Source organism: Mustela nivalis (genome assembly GCF_964662115.1).
Source record: "Mustela nivalis genome assembly, chromosome: 5".
In the NCBI taxonomy this organism is placed as follows: domain Eukaryota; kingdom Metazoa; phylum Chordata; class Mammalia; order Carnivora; family Mustelidae; genus Mustela; species Mustela nivalis.
In genome coordinates this window covers 54,953,437-54,974,748 of record NC_139024.1, presented here as the reverse complement: position 1 = coordinate 54,974,748, position 21,312 = coordinate 54,953,437, and the positions used below count along the sequence as shown (strand labels likewise).

At 31.6% G+C, this 21,312-nt stretch overlaps 1 protein-coding gene across 6 annotated transcripts in view; it reads left to right on the top strand.

Annotated features, from left to right (window-relative positions):
- The window catches only part of STXBP5 (syntaxin binding protein 5), a 175,984-nt gene that overhangs the window by 110,463 nt on the left and 44,209 nt on the right, over positions 1-21,312 (top strand). Inside the window, exons 17-21 of one of the 6 annotated variants that reach the window (XM_082730332.1) lie at positions 1,029-1,154; positions 3,083-3,234; positions 9,374-9,436; positions 14,334-14,393; positions 14,497-14,544. In XM_082730332.1, the coding sequence (XP_082586458.1) occupies positions 1,029-1,154; positions 3,083-3,234; positions 9,374-9,436; positions 14,334-14,393; positions 14,497-14,544 (449 nt within the window). Of the gene's footprint in view, positions 1-1,028; positions 1,155-3,082; positions 3,235-9,370; positions 9,437-14,333; positions 14,394-14,496; positions 14,545-21,312 lie in introns of all 6 variants that reach the window. The other 5 variants (XM_082730331.1, XM_082730334.1, XM_082730333.1 and 2 more) reach the window with 5 other exon arrangements.

Genomic DNA, 21,312 nt, shown 5'->3' with positions numbered 1-21,312 from the left:
TTCTTACTTCGTAATGTGTTTCAGATCTACCTTTTTCTTATTGTTTTACATTAATTACAGGCAGTTTTTAATTGTTTTCTTATTCTACTTCACGTTGCAAACCTCCACCAAATTAATCTTTCTAAAGTATTTCTTATAAACCTTCATTGGCTTCTAATTCCTTAGAATAATGAAAATTTATTTCATATAAACTGACCATTGACAGCTCTTCTGTAGGCACTTTTACTGTGATTAGATAGTAATATTCCCACTTTTTTAGACAAGAAGACAACTGGAAAATGGCAGAGCCAAGACTTAAACTCTTGCCTTTCAAAAGCCCTCAGTTCTTTGTAGCCAGCCCCTGAAGACCCTTTAAAGTCTGACCTCAGCCTATTTTGTTATATTGGTTTCTCACTATTAATACACACCTACACTGTGAGCAAACTTATACATTTGTCATTCTTTGACTATTGGTTTCCTGCTTCTTGTTTGCATGTTTGCAAAAGCATTTATTCAACAGTTACTGGAGAAAGAGTCTACAATCAAAATTACTATCAACTCAGAGTACATTTTTTAATAGTGCAAGTGTCATGCACCCAAAAATAAATTTCTCACATTTTTTTAACTCCTTATGTTTTTGGCCACTTTTTATTTTCTTAGACCATATATTTAAGTCTACTTTTCTAACTTGCTTTTTTTTTTTCTAATTTGGTATTTTTCTTTCTCTTCTTAATCCATGGACGACTTCTCATTATTCTTCTCTCCATACCTCCTTCCCATTCATACCCATTCTCTTTTTCTCCCTCTTCACTTCCAACCCCCTAGTTTATAATGGGAACTTATATATGCTTTCTTATTTTTGTTATTTATGTACATGTTTTGTCTCCATCTAGATTAAATGCCAATAGAGAACAGGATTCAGTTTTTTTCATTTTTGTATATTTAATTCCATATACTTTGAGCATAGTTATTTATGCATGACTTTATAATTAACAAGCTAATAAGATACATGAAGGTAGGTTAAAAGGTAATGTTTTCCTTTATTACAGAGTTAAAAATTCACCACTTAAGCAGTCTCCAGGTTATCAGACAGAACTAGTTATTCAGTTGGTATGGGTCAGTGGAGAACCACCACAACAAATTACCAGCCTGGCAGTCAATTCTTCGTATGGATTGTAAGTATAATTTATGTGTTTCTCAGTCTCTTCATAGTATTCCATACATTTTTTAAAAATTTTAAAAATAGTATGATCTTTATTACAACATCAATTAAAAAGTTGTATATCTTTAACTTCAAATCAGACTTAGGTGTTTATTTGGAAAATAAATGTTCTGAATAATCTACTCTGGGTATGCTAGCTTATAGTGCTTTCCAAAGCATTGAGATTAAAGTTTAAAGTCAATCTGTACTTTCATGGATATACTCTCAGAAATGATTTCCTTATTAATATTCGGTATAATGGAGGTCTAACAGCCATCAACTCAGAAGACTTTGTTCTAAGCTAATTAAATGTTGAACCAGAGCTATATAATTTCTTCTTTCTATTTCCAAAATTCACTTGTATAAATTATAAAAGCATAGTAATAGTTTGGTAAAGTATTGTACTACAGTTGTATCATCAATTCATACTTTTAAGTATTGAGTATGAATTATAATACTTTTTATTATAATTTGGTAGACTTACCAAGTATTTTTGTTTGTTTTAAAAATCAACATTATGGTAGTAGAGAAGCCATACATCGTTTATTCCCAGAGCCATTTATTGGGTCACTTGGTCGTCTTCTTTTATGCTAGCCCTAGGGAGGGACTCATCTTTTTCTTCTTCCTAAAGCTATTACCACTCACTCTATCTCTTACAGTTGTATACCCAGCTAAGACTGGCTATAGTCTGAGATTCTCATCTCTCAATGTCTTTGATTTGCTGCCCCACAGTGTAAGAACATGAACCTTCTCTCTTTTACTATTTCACTGCCCACAATCTTAAAGAAAGAGGGAATAAGAAAAAGAACTAATAAGAAATTTCAAAGGAAGTTGCAAATCAGTTGATCATAGGCTGATGGACTCACAGTTAACATTTTTTAAAAATTTATTTATTTTTTATTTTTTATAAACATGTAATATATTTTTATCCCCAGGGGTACAGGTCTGTGAATCTCCAGGTTTACATACTTCAGAGCACTCACCATAGCACATACCCTCCCCAATGTCCATAACCCCACCCCCCTTCTCCCAATCCCCCTATCCCCAGCAACCCTCAGTTTGTTTTGTGAGATTAAGAGTCACTTATGGTTTGTCTCCCTCCCAATCCCATCAATTAACATTTTTTTAGCCCTTGTTGCATGTTTTTAATATTTGAGCTGGCTGCCAAAATTGTTTAATGTGAAATCCATATTTAGAGCTTTAACTGAAAAATCTAATTACCTGGCCCATTGTCTCTAATCTGCTTGGCAGTGGTCAGCATGAACAGCATAAAACCTTTCCTCTTTAGATGGGTCATCTAATGTCCTTCTGTGTCTTGTTTGTCTTACTTACAGAGTCCTTACGTACATTTCAATTTTCAGCTTCTGACTTGAGATATCTTAAAAGAGTCAAATTCCTTTATTCATAGTTGCTCGTTTGTAGTACCTGACTCATAACTGGGAATGTATTTGGAGTACTCCAAAGGGAGACCTCCAGCATTTATGTTTTCCACTTTTTATTCTTGACTGAATGGATTACCAAAACTTTCTCAGAGAGATAATCTGCCACTTCCCTAGTGGAAGAGAATGTCTTTCTCTGAGCTGCTCGAAATGGCTCTAAGTCAGAAAAATAAATGTCACATTTCCTAGCATGGAGATTTATGTCTGTGATCAAGTTTCACTTCCTATGCCAACATTTTTTTTTAATGATATAGACTTTTAATCATTTATGTCTGCAGAAGATCTACATAGTTCCATGAGAAGTCATATGTAACCTGTATTTCCATGTCTCTGATAGTCTTTAGTTGCAAAGAAGAATTTTCTGGAAAACCCATTCTCCTCCTTTTCAGCCTTATAAACCACGGGTACATTTCCTTATAATTACTTATTTGTGCTAAAATATTTACTCTTTTTCTATTCCCAGGGTAGTTTTTGGCAATTGTAATGGCATCGCAATGGTAGACTACCTCCAGAAAGCAGTACTCCTCAACCTGGGCACTATTGAATTATATGGCTCCAATGATCCTTATCGGAGAGAACCCCGGTCTCCTCGTAAATCTCGACAACCTTCAGGAGGTATAAAGAAAAAAGTCCTGAGTTTTAGGATTTCTATAAATACTGAGTTACTTCTTTGTATATAAATACTTCAGTTAGATACATAGCTTGTCTGACTTAGTCTGTATATGTAAAGTGTCAAAACTAGTATAAGATTTGAGCCTTCTTTGTTTTGTGTTATTAGATTTCACTTTTGTTTTTAATATCCTAGGATTTTAATTAACGCTGGGAAAGAACCACAGTGGCAGGCTTCTTCAGCTAAATTATGAGATGAAAATTTGTGGAATAAAAGTTAACTTCAAAGTTAACTTCAAAGTTTTGCCCCTTTTATCGTTTGGTATTGTAAGACCCAAAATTTGTCGTTCCACCTATGTTATTTAAAGGGATCATTTCCTGTGGGAAAAAAAAATGTAAATGCAAAAGTGAATTTGAATTCTATGAAAATGTAGTATTCTTAGATAGCCTTGATTCAGTGCAATCCCAAATCCATTAAGAGTTTTCTTTATAATATTCTTTTATATTTGCTAGGTGATTAGTCTTAATTTTATAATATTTTTAAAAATTTTTAAAAGATTTTATTTGAGATAATGCATGGTGGGGAGGAGCAGGAAAGAGGGGGAGAAGTAGACTCCTACTGAGTAGGGAGCCCAGATATTGGGCTCCATTGCAGGACCTCCTGGATCATGACCAGACTGAAGGCAGACACTTAACTGACTGAGCTGCCTGGATGCCCAATTAGTCTTAATTTTAAATGTTTTAATATGTCTAGTTGGTGGTCTTTACCAGTACTTGTCACATTTTTTTTTTTTTAAACCTCCTGGCATTGGATCTCTGGCACATAGGGGTGGGTATATTAGTGAAGACTGCAGCAGTTACTGGCCTGAAGGCTCCAGTCTCCTCAGGACCTGTTCAAGCTGAACTAGGGATCGAAGGATTGAGGGGAACCTTTTCTAGAGCAGACTTAGCCCATCTGCAGAACGGCAGTGTGCAGTAAAACACTGGGAATCTCTGGTCTGTACTTATAACTCGGTCTCTCTGATTTTAAATTCTGAGATTCATTTCTCATTTGCTCTTATGGCATAATTATCTAATATTACCTATATCACAGTTCATAAAAGAAGAAAAAGAAAGGTGGGGGGATATAGACCTTATTCTCACTTTGGTTTGATGCTTGAATTTTCTTTTCCATTTTTGTTTTTGTGTGTGATCATTTTGTCATGTGTTATCTTCAGCAGAAATTGTCCCAACCATACCATTCTAGTACCTTTGTCTCCTTTTTTTCCTTCGCTTTTCATTGCTTCACTAAGGCATGCTGATTGTGACTTCTTGCATGTGCGGCCTTTCTAGCTTATATTCTGAATCTGTGAAAAAACTCCGTTCTTCCTTAAGTAAGTTACTTATTCCATGTCAGTAAAGTCATAGCATTTTTTTTGTTGTCTATAAAATCATTTTTCTCATTTATTTTTAAAAGAGTGTGTTAAAACATTATATATCTAAAATGGCATACTCATTCCTTAAGTTCATCATGTATATGAAAACAGCTATTGAAATGTTTGTGTCCCAACCAGGTTTCTTTATAAAGCAAACTAATATTTAGTATTAGAAAATTAAAACATTGTCATGATAGAGGAGACAAGTACTTTTAGTAATTTTACCACAAACCTGTGTAAAAAGTTTTTTGCTTCTAAAATGAATTAATTTCTCCTTGATACCTCATAATAGTTTCATAAAATTGCTAAAACTTAAATACATAAGCTTATCCATACAAGTACAAGCTTATGTACATAAGCTTGGATAAACTTATGTATTTAATTTATGTATTTTGCTATGTGATTTCAAAAATGTTTTTTTCTTAAATTTCATTGCATCCTCTATCCTGTAGTAAATCTCATAATATTATTTATATTATTATTTGTTTTATTTTATATTGAAGAGTTAGGTGTTTAAGTACAGGAGAACTATTTGAGTTTTTCTGTATCAGTTTAAGATATTATTATGCTCAGTTATAACAGTATTTAGGATTGTGTCTTGAATAAAAATTAAAGAAAAGTTAAATTAAAATTAAAAGAAAATTATTTTAAAATGTACTTTAACATTTTAAGAATATTTGTGCTTTATTTCTAAAATATAATTGTTTCAAATAAAATTAAATATAAAATAATTGATAACAGAATTCTTTAGCTGTCTTGATAAAAAGGCTATTCTTATAAAAGTGCATATTTTATAATAGGTTATAGAAGTGTTGCCCAAATACCTCCAAATTACCTCCAAATTCTTTTTTAAAGATTAGCTTGGAAAAATGTTTTTACTACTAGTGGATTCTAATATGATTTCATAAAGAGTGAGGTGTTTTCTATTCATGAAATTATCTTGTAAACATTATAGTTTGTGTTTTACATCTGTATTAAAATGCAGTTGAACCCATAACTAAAATGTGTACAGTGATTTCATAATAAAAATTACGAGATTTTTACAGGGACAACTAGTGATAAAGTATTTCAACTACCTGTATATCTGCTTGCTGAAAGTCTTAATTATAACAAAAGTGAAACATGATTAATAGGTGTCTTGTTTTGCTGACCACTTTTTCACTCCGTGAAGGACACAAAAGGGAAATTTTTATTCTGAATATAATTGTAAACCCCAAATAAGATCTTTTTTTGGTGATGTGAAAGTGATAAATCCATGAAAAGAAAATTAACTTAGTCTTGGAAATTGATAATAATGAAGAAAGAAATTAGAGGGACAAAGTTGTGCATGACTTTAGGAAAGATATTTTCGAAAGTTACAAAGAAGTAGCTATAAAAATGAAGATTTGGGCTATACAATTACAATTAATTTCAATTCTTCAATATATTCAATAGAATAGAAAAGGAAATAGCTACCAAGCCCCATAAACTAGTTGATATTTCTGTGTGTGTGTTTGTGTATGTGTGTATTATAAGAAATAAAACGAACTATATAAGAAATGAGGGATATAATCAAGGATGCATAATAAGTTTCGTATAAATCATTAAATACTTTGTTGAGTATAGACTGGTCTTAAAAAAATGGGATAGCAAAATGTTTGGTTTCAATGAAAATATAATTAAAGAAGGATTAGGACTCTAGGGATCATTTGAAATGATAGTTGAAAAACAGAATATAGAGCTTAATAACTTTGTCAACCCTTCATTAAGAGGAATGATTTAACCTTCTGAAAATTATGAAAAATAAGATAAATGAAAATCTAAGCTATATTTTGTATGTAAGGCATACCTTAGTAATAAAAAGTGATAAAGTAATAAAAACGTATCAAGAGAATTTGTGAAAAGAATTTGTAAATAGTACTCAAGTTGATAAAGGACAAATAAATCAGTAAATTTGATGTACAGATCATTCAGAATTGTAGAACGATTTGTCTGCGTATTGAAATGCCTGTGTGCATACTGAAAATAGAGCCATCAACTGAAGTCAGCGGGAATCTACTAAAAGTAAAATGTACCAAAATTGGTGTTACTTTTTTAATCTCATAACTACATTGATGGCTCATGGCACCCTGTTGACATAATGTTTCCTAAAGTTAATCAGATACTTAATAAAGAATTCCATGTATATTTTTTATGAACCGTGCAGATGGAAGTGACCTAGTCATTTTGGCAGTTGTAAGATTGATTAAACCAGGAGTCAGCAAACTACTGTCCCTGAGCCAAAGCAGGCCTACTGCTGGGTTTTGCCAGTACAGTTTAATTAGAACAGCATCTTGCTTATTTTCTTAGCTGGTCTCAAAACCAATCTAGACCTTCACAGATCAGGTTTGCCAACCCCTGGATTAAACCAGGGTCTGTTTGTAGCCTAACATTAACTTGTATGTAATGAACCTCAGTAGATATATTATGATAAATAACATATGATTATGGTTTGTTGAGCATTTGAATAGTAAATTAAGCTTCCTACTTAAACATGTGAAAAAGAAGGTATGCTTTTTGTCAATAAAGGGTAACTACTACATTTGATGGCAAAGACCCAAAAGATAGTTGTAAGTAAAAATCATAAATTGTACACTGTAACCATGTTGTATAAGCCATAGGATCATATATATCAATCAGTCATGTAGGGTTGGACTTGACTTTTACCCTGAGCCCAATGGAAGCCTTAAAATTTCAAAATTGATTATCTAGGCTCACTAAAGTAGTAGATATACTATCGCAACTATTTATTATTGAGGTATAATTGGCTATATAATCATTATATTAGTTTCAAATACTGATTTGATATTTGTATACATTGCAAAATGACCACCACAGTAGGTCTAAGAGTCGTCATCTTACATAGTTAAATTTTTTTTTTTCCTTGCAGTGGGAACTTTTAAGATATCTACACTATTATTAACTATAGTTTTGCTGTATATTACATCTCTTATTTATTCTATAACTGGAAGTTTGTACCTTTGACCCCTTTTATCTTTTTTTCCCCCACCCTCCACACCCTGCTATGGCAATCACCAGTTTGTTCTCTGTATCCATGAACTTGTTTCTTGTTTTTTTGTTTTTTGTTTTTTGTGTGTGTGGGGTAGTTTCAGTTCCATTATATCATACAAGTGAGATCATACAGTAATTGTCTTTCACTGTCTGACTTACTCTATTTACTGTAGTGTCCTTGAGGGCCATCCATGTTGTCACAAATAGCAAAATTTAAATCTGTTATGGCTGAATATATCCCATTCATGTGTTTGAGTATATCCCATACATGTGTTTGAATGTATGTATGTGCGTGTATATATATATACACACACACACACACACACACACACACACACATATGTGTGTGTATACCACCCACATTTTTATATATGCCACATTTTCTTTAGCCATGCATCCACTGATGGACACTTAGGTTGTTTCTGTATATCACTACTGTTTAAAGACCTGCTTTTTTAGTATTCTATCAAGAAGGAGTCCATTTATATAAACAAGTATTTTGTCAAAGATTAAATGCATACCTAAAATTCCATCCATCATCTTTGAACCATAAGAACTAGTTTTTTGTTTTTTCCAGAATCATAGTTTAATAAGTGTTAAAAAGAGAAAAAAATTACTACTTGTTATTCAAAACTTTCTAGTGAAGAAAAATAATATATAAATCAAAATAGAAAACCCTTCTTATAAACTTATTTTGGTACTCCATATTATCTGAAAATGTTATTGTGAAAGCTTTCTTAGTGATTGGACTGTGACATCATGTCTGTGTTTACCAAAGGACTGGAAAAGTTGATACTGATCATATATGCACATATGTCAGCATAATAGCTAACTTCTTCTGAGACCTACATATGTAGCCTCCCCAATCCCATCTGCTGTCCAACTATCCCAAAGTCCTGATGTATGTTTATTTGTAATTTTTAAAGAATTTGCAGGAATTCTTTTCATTCCAGTTACCAAGGAACTTAATATCGTGCAAATTGTTTACTCTGCATATTGCCATTTTTTTAGTTCTACATTTTATTTAACTGTCTATAGCATAAAATACCTTGCTATGGTTTCTCCCAAGAATCTAGGCCATCCTATAAGATAGATGAATTATATAATTCATATAAATCTGTGAAAAGGAAGTATTTTGTAGAGCTCTTTAAAAATGTATGGTATGGTTTTTAAGACGTATAGTCCTATAAGATAAGTAATGTACAATATTTTAAATATTGGAAATGTGGAGGCACAAAATTATTTTATATTCACAGAAGATGTTTGAAACATACTTAGCAAAAACCACTTTGACATTTGAGTTGAGAAGTTTCTATGATGTAAAAATCACCAAATTTACTACCAAGTATTTATTTTCCTTCAAGAGAAATCCAATAAGTGTATCATATACTCTCAAATTACTGATTTTAAGCGAAGTCCTACTTTGTATCTAATGTCCTTGAAGAATAGTAAATTATCTCTTAGAACTTTTCTTTTTTCTTAACTAATGACTACTATACTATTTTTAGGTATTTTTAATATCAAATGCTCCTATTTCCTATCTCAAGATTAATGGGCATAGTATCAATGCCAGTACAGTCTGTTCAACTGCTGGGTTTCTGCCAATGAACAATCATTAAATGTGTACTGTAAATAGGGCATAAAACTGCACATATGTAAATTTGTGTTGTGATTTGGTTTCTGGTTTTCTTTTTTAGCAGGTCTGTGTGATATTAGTGAAGGGACTGTTGTCCCAGAGGATCGCTGCAAATCTCCAACTTCTGGTAATTTTTTATTTCATTAATAGTTAAAATTAAAAAAAAAATACAGTGTGAAAATTCCTTTTTACGGCTAAGCTTATAAAATAACACCTACAAGGAACTTTTGTGTCACATATTTTTCTCAAAATGACTATTTTTTGCATTCTCATTAAGTGAAAAAAAATGCACTAGATAAAATCCCACAGCTGTTACCCGTTAAGAGTCATAAAACTATTTACTTAGCTTTCTTATGTTTATACTTTTTTAGGGAAAATATATTTTACTTGTCACCATTGATCAAATGGTTTGGTTAATCTACAATGTTGTCTTTGCTCTAGGCTTGCCTGGTGTCATCTGTTAGAATAGTGCTCTAATTCTTGAGTAATATCCATTTAAATATTACCAAAGATTTTAAACATTTATAATCTAATGGTAACTGTAGACAGAATAATTGTAGACTAATTGTATATGTTTCTGTTTTTGGTCAAAGTGATATTTGATATAATTTTATAGCTATATTAAAGCAGTTGTCTTTTTTTGTCCATGTGATATAGGTATTTATGTAACCTATGTGTATATTAATATTTTAGTGGAACATAACTTTTAGTATCTTTTCAGTCTCCTTAAGATTAAGAGGATCATAATTTTATTATTATTTTAAGTGGATAGAAACTTTGTGAGTCTTTACTACAAGTGAATTCACAGTTCTAACTACCTTATTAAATCATTCTGGCTGGGAATATTTATCAGTTTTGCCTGCAAAGATTGTTCTTAGGATAAAGTGACATAGTTCTCCACTAGATTTTGACCCTTCCATAGCTGATTCTACTACATCAGAAGTCATTATAAACATGGGAACTTTTGGGAAGTGCGTTTTACCTAACTCTCTCATATTTCCGTTTAGCATTTTGTTAGAACTGTAACATTTTTGTGATGTTTTCTTTTTGAAATTGCATTTTCCTGATGTTGCACAAGTTATACCTTAAGATATATCTATCTTCTAGTTTTCTTAATCTTTAAATTTTGTATTTAAATTGACTCATTAATAGAATATGGAACTTTAGGAATTATTAATTAGCACCTAATGTTAAGTCTGAACATGGGTACAGTAAAATTTGAATGAATAATATGGAGCAAGTAACTGTATATCTGATCTCACAGAACTAGAGTTATTTCTGAATTTGGAATTCAGAACTGGAGTATATTTATTGCTGTTCTTTGTTCATCTGCCTACAATACAGTTCTGATCTTCTTACCTGTTTACTCTAAAGGCCATATGAATGCAGTTGTCAATATGTTAAGGCTAAAAGCCAGACTGGATAATTTGTACATGTAATTATCTTTTAATATATTACATGGCCATCAAAATTGTTTTGACAAGACTCAGTCCAAATAAATTAAAACTCATTATTATCCTAAGCCAAACTATAAATAGTATATATATATATATATATATATATATATATATATAGCCAATAAGAGGTAATTATAGATAAGTATTTAATTAAGTATATTAAAATTTGAGTATATAAATATAAAAAGTATGTAAAAGTAGAAACCCTCCAAATCTTTCTCTGAGAAACTCAAACATTGCTGAACATTTTCAGATATATTTTTTGATCCACATGAAAGGACAGTATAGCTTTAACATACAGAAATTTATCTGACACTAGGTATTTTATCGTTTCAATGAGTTGGAACTACAAAGTAAGAATTGTGACTGCAAAAATCATAGATAAATCAGAAATTCTGATCTTAGATAGAAAACTCTTAACTTGTTTAGTCTTTGATTATGCCCCAAAAGATATAAGAATTTTCTGAATAATTGCATGCATTCCTACATATCAGGAAAGATACCTTTTACAAAAAAACAAATCAAACTTTAGTAGACAATAGTTGTGCCTGAAATGTGTTTCATAGAGCAGGAGATAGATGTCCCTCATGCATATGAACTAAAACATGTACTAGAAACTAGAATAAAATTCTGGAACGCTAACCCTTTATCAGTATATTCTTATAGTTATGTCTTTCACTATTGGTCCATCTTAAAATAGTAGTATTTCTTGCTACCCATCTTGAGCCAGTTTTCTAAACTTTGCACATTTGTAACTTTTTTGCCTTCATTCTTCATTCTAATAAGGAAATAAAGGAATAATTTAGTGTAATTTCTCTCATCAAACATGCAAATTCTACTAATTTAGGATAGTCAAAAAAGAAAAATGGATGGGGCTAAGTTTGAGGTAAACCAAAAGAACCACAAGGTGATCATGTTATTAAAATGGAAAGTAGTAATTAAATTGCCAGCTTCAAGTACTTTCTTGCAGTGTGGTAGGATATATATAAGTAGTTAAATGATACAATATAGATTATTAAGCCAATATAGCTAATAGTAAACAGTGTATTATGAGAGAAGAAGAAATGTATAAAAGTGGATTGGGAGTTCAACTGAGTCACTCATAAATACTAAGAGGAGGACCACTATTATAAAAATGAAAAGTAGCCATATACCCTTTATCAAAATCAATGTGTTTATTCAAAATAATAATGCAAATGAAGAGCAAATTTTTATGAAAAGCATTTAAGTCCCATAATCAAAATTGGTTGTCTCAACACTTTAGCTGATTCAAAAAGCTCAATTCAAAGAGCATCCTGAGAAAGTACAAGTAATTTATATAGTTTGGCTTTTCCATTTGTTTTTAAATAAACCAGCAGTCTCTCTGAAATAGCATATTAATTCTGTCATCCTGAATTAACATAAGAACTTCTGCTATCTCCATTTGATCTTTGTATTTCAAAGAACTCAGATTGCTTTACTGAGCACTTTAATTATTTTGAGATTCTGTTTTAGTACTGCATCGGAAATGTGTGTGTGTGCATGTGCATATGTGAAAATGATAAAAACATTTATTAGGTTATTTCAGTTTGAAGAAAACCCACGTTACATAGACCATAATATAAATCCTGCCTTCAGGAGTTGCCATATACCCCAGAAAAACCAAAAAGCTGTAAATATTTTCTGTTTATTTATTCGTAGTTATTTGGTAAATATATTCAGATGGGATATGCTGAAAGCATTTTTGGAACTTTGAAAAAATTCTGAAGACCAATAGTAGGCAATTTCAGTTAGGGGAAACATAAATCTTTTCTTTACATTTATGGCTTATGTTGGAAATTTTTTTTGGAAATACTAAAAAATATTTTTTATTGTATTGTGTTAGTTACCATATCATACATCATTAGTTTTTGATGTAGTGTTCTAATATTCATTGTTTATGTAAATACCCAGTGCTCCTAAAAAAATATTTTATAATTTTATATTCATATTTAGATTGTAGCTATTGCTCTAATATGAAATCTATTAAATAAAACAAGTATTAATATTTTTTACATTCCTATGGCTATTTAATATCAGAGGTGACTGTGGTATTTTAAAATATCTATAACATCTTATAACTGTTATCTTCTTTGAAGAGCAAGTATACGCATTTCTAATCCTGAAAATAACATTGACTCCAGTGTTATGTTATATTTTTTGATAAAGGATTTATGAGGATCCATAAATTCTACCAACAAAAATAACTTGGTTTTTTAAAGGGTAATCTTTTAAGACTATTACAGAAGTAATTGGATGCTGCCAATGTTACAGGTTTTATTTGGTCTATGGAGAGATCTCAAGGGTATTTTCCACTTGGCCAAAGAATGATTTTTCCAGGGGAACAGAAGATCAAACTTTGACCTTATTTATTAAGGTTCAGTACTTTCACTGGAATAAAAAAGAAAAAAAGTACAGGACTTTATTTACTTCCAGTTATGTTTTAGGTATTTGCTTCTATCAGAAAAGCTTTTTTATTCATTCAACAAATGTTTACTTAGAGATTTCTGCATACAAAGCACTCTCCTGAGTGCAAAGAGAGTGCAAAGGTGAATCAAATGGAGGCCCCGTTTTTAGAAGTGCAGTGCAGTAGGAAAAGGGTACATGTATGTAAACTTTTTAAAAAATGAGGTATTAAGTGATGAACATCATTAGAGAAATGTACAGATAAGGGATTACTGGAACTTAAAAGAAGGGGAATGATGTGTAGCGAGATTGTGAAAATTTATGGGTGAGATGTTATTTGAAATGTGCTATTATAAAGGATAGATCATTTAATAAAAGTTGCCAACTAGAATACTACTTAAGATTTTTTTAAGATTATGTTTATAAATAAAACACTTATGTTAGAAATTAAAGAGTTGTGATGAAAAATTAGAAACACCTTTTTTTAAGGAAAAGGGACAAATAAAATCTTAATTATAAAAATATTAGATAAATTTACGGGAAGTCACAGCCAGATTAAAATTCTTACCTCATTAAAAGTAAGTAAATATTTGAACATACCTAATATTATAAGTAATATGCTTAATATTTTAAAGATCCCTATGGCAAAATAGAATTTATATGTGATTTTAAACTTTGTATCTAGGAAGTTAACCATAGAATATATTTTGCCAGTATACTTCTTGTACAGGATTCTTAGTTCTAGGTGAACCCTAATTCACTTAACTAATGTCAAAGAATTTTTGCATTTTCTTTCAGAAACAGTTAATGCTGCTTATATTTTTTTTTATCTGTTCTCTAACATCTATACCAAGAATTTTCTAAATGGTTTTAACTTAAGGAAAAATAATTATAGATTAAAGTTAATATTTATATATACTAGGGCTCTCTCTACTGTGGGAAATAATGCACTATTGTTTGCTATACTTACTGTAGTATTATAAGCATTGTTATTAATTATATTCATGACATTTTCTTGTGGCCAATAATATGGAAACTAATATTAGAGGTTACCAGATTATTTTGTCTGTACTTTTCCCTATGAAGACTCAGTGTTTGTGACTGACGATGTGCCTGTTCCTTCCATTGTCTTCGTTTGTGTAGGTTCTTCATCACCACACAATTCAGATGATGAACAAAAAATGAATAATTTTATAGAAAAGGGTATAGTATCTTTATTTTAAAGTATTTTCTTTTAATTATGTTTAATTCATTTAGTTTACTTTGACTAGATTTTGACATTTTTATATCAAAATATTATTTTCAGTGAAGACCAAAAGCAGAAAGTTTTCCAAGATGGTAGCCAGTGATATAGGTAGGAAATAGAAATTTCTCTTTTGTTTCTAATCCTTGCTATATGCAGTATTACTCAACACCAGAAAATGATCTAATGCATTGCATTTTGTATATATTAATTTGTTATTTCTATGCTAAACAATAATCTCTTGGGCTGTTTCTTCTAAACTTATTGGGGCAGTAATTATTAAAAATCAGTTAAATTGGGATTGTAGTTCTTCTGACTTACAATGTGAATTATTCTTTTTTTATTTTTGCTTTATTTAAAATAAAGCAGGGTTCAATTTATGCCATAAATAGTACAATTTTATACTTCCAGATTTTGAGATCTTTTTCCTTTGTAGTTTTATTTGTATTTTCTCCTACCTTTATTCCATCTTTCTCAAATTTTCAAAGCCCCCAATTTTAAGGAAATGGTTCTCTACAATACTGACTCTTTTGTTCTATAATCTGTACTACCCTTAAGTTAAATGGGAATTTTCTTAAGACTCACCCCTCCCCCTCCATGCACACAAGTAAAAATGATTGATGGAGAGTATTTTATATTAATCATTTTTAATGTTATTATGAATGTACTTTGAAATGAATTATCTAGTTCAAGGTTTTCAGTTTAAAATAGGTAGACAAAATACAATCAAACTTTCAGGATATAATCAAACTCTTAAGATTTTTGGATTGGTCATAAAAATTTAAATATTCTCTTAGGATTTTTAAAGGCTTGAGAAGCACTGTTTTACAAAAAAATAAATTAATTAATTCTTTGATTTAATCCAAAATTTTTATTATACAATTATTATGTTATTCCTCCAAAATGCCTACCATATATTCCTTGAATTATATTAAATGATGTGCATTTCTAGTTAGCTAAAATAGATTTACCTTTTCTCATGATAAAGCTTAATATATAGTAAAATTAAATTTCTAAAATTTAACAGAAGTACCATCCATATTGTCTGCATGTTGTAAATTGAACCCTGTTTAGTCATATTAACGTTGGCTGACTATTAGCACCTCTGGTCATTTTTTAAATAAGATGGTTTATCTTGGGCAAAGGGCTTTTCATAATATGGGGAGTTGATTATCTCTTTGTGGTTTTATAGTGAATCAGTTGGTAATAGTTAAATCACTTTAATTATATAAGCACTATAGCATAAATACTTTTTCAACCAAATTTTTTTTAATAGTCTGTCTTAACTAGTACTTATTGTCATATAATGTAAAAAGTTAGAAAGGACTTTCCTACATACACTTTATCAAAGAACTTTTTGAATTTAATTATCTCAGGATTTTACCTTGCATGAAAGGAACCCAGTATATAATTATATTTTTTAAAAATAATTTCTTTGTCCTATTTTTGATCCTGGGGTTATATTTGCTTTGTTTAATGTGGTGACTAGCTCCTTTCTTTTTTTCTGTGTTTTGAATAGAATATGTAACATGAAATATCTGAGCTTGAATATTTGAAAGTCTTCAGTTAACAAATTTCTTAGACGAGGAACATTATTAGAAGTTCTTTGGTAATGTTCTTGCTTACTTTTTATATTATTGGCAAGTTTTCCTTTTTGTCATTTATAGTTTTGGGGAAACATGTTTACTATTAAATTTTTCAAACTTAGTTTAGTTACATTGTTATATGTGATTATTTTACATCTTCAGAAACTACTACTCTGTCTCCTATTTTATATATAATTTTGTTTGGTTTTGGTGGTAGTCTTTCAGTGTGGTTTTTAATCCCAACATAGATACAAGGAAAACTCACTTCTCAAATTTTTCTTCATTCAAATGGAGACAGCTCCATTTTAGACTATAAAGTTTTTACAGTTAAAAAAAAAATGAGTTTCTCTCTGCACTAGTGTCTGGTTTTATAATAAGAGTTATAAAATATACTATTGAAAAACACATAAAGTATCAGTGAAATATCAGGGAAAAAATGCATAGACTCTCCTGAAGACCTCTCTGTCAAGATGTGTTTTCTGTGTAAAGTTTATGGTATCAAAAGTGCTAGGTTTCTTTGAGGGGTGCCTGGGTGGCTCAACTAGTTAAATGCCCAACTTTTGGCTTCAGCTCAGGTCATGATCTTAGGATCATGAGATGGAGCCCCACATCGGGGCCCCAGCTCAGTGGGGAGTTGGCTTGGGATTTTCTCTTCCTCTCCTTCTGCCCTCCGCCCATGTGCTCTGTCTCTAAAATAAATAGTGGGTTGTTTTTGTTGTTGTTGATGCTGTTGCTGTTGTTGTTGTTGTTAAGTGCTAGGATTCCTTGAGCATTCTCAGCTCAGTGTTCCCTATCATCCAGTCCTGTACTTGCTCTGAAGTATCGTGAGCCTCATAAAATTATCACCTCTCTCTTCCTCAGTATACAGACATTTATATCTTCAACTGTAATTGTAGTGATGCACTGGCCTAATAAGGGAGGACATAAGAATTAGGCCTAGACCCTCAAGATTTACACTAGTAAGAAAGCCACCTTGATTAGAAGGCTGACTAAAGTGTCTTGGCTCCAAAACTTTGTTTCTACAGCTTTACCTTTTCTTTGAAAGTAATTGCTGTCGCTGTTGGAGGGGGGAGGTGCAAAAATGTCATTCCTTAACATTCTAACCCAAGTTTGGAAAATCAGTCTGTTTTTTACTGCCCGGCAGTATAGCTGAGGTAGCAGAGATGATGTGTGTGTGTGTGTGTGTGTGTGTGTGTGTGTGTGTGTGTGTGTAGCAATTACAGTTTTTCTGACATCATGCCAACCCTTTGTAAGTAATATTTCTTATTTAATCCATTCAATGTAACTACAGTGAGCTACATCCCTATTTTACGGATGAGGAAACAGAGAGACAGAGTGTAAATAATATGCCTGTTGGTTATACAGCTAATGAATGACAGAGCCAGGATTTCCACCCAAGTAGTCTGACTTCACTGTTTTGTCCTTTCAACACTGTACTACTATATTAGTTCTTAGACAATTTACTAAAGTCTTTAAGGATTCAAAAACAAATCCATTGTGTGATTTGTAACTAGATATTCTGGTTAGGATTCTGTTCTATCTTTATAGTAACCTAGAAAAAAAGATGGTTCCTGTTAAGTTCTACCCTAGCACCAGATCATGGTTGTTGTGTTGGTGACTGTCACCCAAACATAATATACAGTGCCTAAAAGTCTACCTTTCTCCAAGACCAGACTCCAGGAAAGTAACTACAGCAAACAGTAGAGCCCCTAACCTCTCTACCAAAAAGCCTACCCAAAGCCTAGCTTCCTTGTTTCCTGGCTGACAGCTTACTCAGATCAATGATGCTGACAGTGACTTCCTTGTTCAGGCGGCAGTAGCCTAAAAAGGCATAACTCGGTCCTGTGAGTGTAACGGCAAAAATATAGAAGAATATAATGCAATTGCAGCATTCCTAAAGAAAGGTGCATGTGTGTAATACACATGTAGTGATTTGTTTTGCCTGTTCATACTTGCTTAATTCTTGTTAATAAAATCGTAATGACCAGCATTTCCAAAATCAGTCTTTCCTGTAGTGTTAACCATTTCTGTAAGTCATTTAGAAAATAAGAGTAGTTACCAATTTTTAATTTGCTTATTATTTATATTTTATAAAACTTTGGAAATAAAAAATTCTGTAAAGCTTTTTGTTGTTTGTAAAAAAAAATAGTTCTAAAATGCATGTCTTTGTTAAAATGTTAATCAAATTGTTCATGATACCTTATGAATAAAATATGGTCCAGATGCTAGCATTATTTGGTAGATCTTGAAACTACAGAATCTACTTTTAAAGATTGTTAATTCTATTTCATTGTGCAAGTAGATTTCTAGCTGGATTCTATGGTCTATAAGCCTATGGTCCCACATTATTACTAATTTTCATATAGAAGAAATGATTACATGATACTGTGAGGGGGAAATAATAGCTAGAGATTAAAATATAAACATTCAGAAATTCAGTGACTTCATGAGCACTGGGGCAAAACAAATACAAATCTTGGCTCCGTTTAATGAGTACCTCCCAAGTTCCAGTCACTATAGCTAGTCTTCAGGTGGTATTTATAAACCTAGGAAAGATTATACCTACATGGTCCTTTTAATCTCTCAGATTCTGGGCTAGTAGTTACTTGGATAATGACTAATTTTTTTTTTTTTTTTAAGAAAAACTGAAGGAATTTTTAAAGTCAGTTTAAATGAAGGTAATAATCATTAGTACTGTTTTCATTAGTTCTCTTTTACCTAAGTCCTGGTGATTCCTTTTTTAAATTAGAGTTCTAACAAAACTTAAATAGGTTCTTAGTCATTATATTCTAAATCATTACCTCATTAAATTCTACAATTTGAAATCTGCTCAGGCCCCCTTATTCTTCAAGAAAAGAGACGGAGTCTCAAAGAAGTTAAGTTGCACATCCAAAGTAGTATCCCACAGTAATGAACTAGTCAGGATCAGAGTCCAGGTCTCTTGACTCTTATTTTATTATGTTATAGCATGCCTCCACTCTCATGCTGTAAAGTCTCTTTTTCTTGTGCTGTCTTCCCAATTGTTTTATATTTACAAGTTGAAAAAGAAATTCTCAGAGGTCCATTTAGAGTTTGCCATGTGAATAAAAAGGTATGTCTCAAATTAAGTAGAATTTTAAGTAATAAAATTATTCTAATCCATTATAAAACGCAAATTAGTACTGATATTTCTACTTTATATTCTCCAATATTCAATCTCAAATGTGTGGCTATTACTTTAATAGAAGTTCATCTTTATATTTAATCCACAATATGGCTATTGAAGAATAGAAGCTCATCTTGAAGGAGAAGATGAGTCAAGTGTGCAGTAATACCGTTTTTACAGGTAAAATTACTCTTAATTTGTAAAGAACTAAATTTCACAGTCAAGTACTTTAAAACCATTTTACAAGTCTGAGGTTTTCTAATCATTCTTTTTCTTTTTTCAGGATGACTAACATCTGAAGAGTATGTCATAGTGTGTATTGGATTTTAATTTTATTTCAGAGTGTATTTTCTGTCAATTTCATAATAAATCTCAGCAAAGTCTGTTTGTTTTTTATATCACAGTACTTCCTGTGGGTGCATTTCTTTCTCCGTTCTTAGATTGGAAGAATGTAAATAGTCTTTCTGGAAATAACTTATTATTTGATTCCTAGCATAAATTAGTCCAAATTAAAGTTAAATTACTGAAATAATTTCTTTGTCAAGTATTGTCTGAATAGAACTATTAATGAGGTGATCCTGTTCATGAAGATGGTGCTGAAGGTGAAGAAGGAAGCCTCTGACTTTCCCAAAGCTAAAGCCAAAGCAAAGGCTTTGAAGGTCAAGAAAGTGGTATTGGAAAGGGTTCGCAGTCAAAAAAAATCTGCACATCACCTGCATTCCAGTGGCACAAGACACTGCATGTCCAAAGGTAGCCCAAACACCCCTGAAAGAGCACCCCCAGGAGAAACAAGCTGGACCACTATGCCACCAACTTCCTTCTGACTACTGAGTCAGCCATGAAGAAAATAGATGACGACAACATACTTGTGTTCATTGTGGATGCCAGAACCAACAAACACCAGATCCAACAGCCTTTGAAAGCTCTGTGACATTCATGTGGCCAAGGTCAACACTCTGATTAGACCCAATGGAGAGAAGAAGGCATATGTTCAGCTGGCTCCTGACTGATGCTTTGAATGTTGCCAACAAAGTTAGGATCACCTGAGTCCAGCTGGCTAAAACTAAATAGAAATTTTACACGCACACAAACACAGAATGGAAATTTATGTTCTACCATTACTTGCTGTATTAGTTTGCCAGTAGCTGCCATAACAAAATACCACAGACAGAGTGAATGAAAAAACAGAAATTTCTTTCCTCTAGAATAGCTCTAAAGGCTAGAAGTCCAAGATCAAGATGTTAAAAGGTTTGGTTTTTTTCTTGGCTTGCAGAGACCTTTTCATTGAGTCTCATATAATCTTTTTTCTATGCAGGTGGAACTGTGATGTTTGTGTGTTTAAATTTGCTCTTCCAGTCAGATGAGATGAGGGTCTATCCCTAATGGCCTTATTTCAGCTTAATCACGTCTTCAAAGCCCTGTCTCTAAATATCTCACATTCTGAAGAATTAAAAGTTAATGCTTCAACATACAAATTTTGGAGGAACAATTCAGCATATAACACTTAGGGTTTTATTCTGTAGAAAATGCTGCAGAGTTTATTATGATATCCTAGACGTTAAATTTTATGAATTTATGGAAAGCAAATAGAAATGGGAAAATACAGAACACTAACACTATAGAAGTTCAATAATTAGAAGAACTTGCTATAGCTGAATCTTTAAAAGACACTTTAAAGATTACCCTTCATTTCAGGTAATAGATATGTGTTCCATATTTCAAAAGTGATCATTTAATGAATAGGGCTGTGTTTAATTTGCCCTTTTTTCCCTTTATTTCACTTGTGAGAAAATTCAGTTTCTTTCTATAGAAGTAAAATGCCAGTGACAGTTTGTGCTTATTCATTTACTCATTCATCACCATGCTCATGGACCATACATTAAGTATTACACACATACATAGATGCAGTATTTTACAAGGTAAATTTTATCTCCAAACTCATGGAATTTATATTCTAACATGGGAGATGGACATGGATAAACATTGATATTATTAGTTCTAATGACTAATAAAATAATGTGTGATAAGTGACAAGAATTTTTACTACTTCATCTCACTTTGTCCTTGGATTCCTTGCCATATCCTTTGAGCTGATTTTTAGTCTTGTTACTATTCTGATTTTTAAAATTTAATATACATACACTTCAA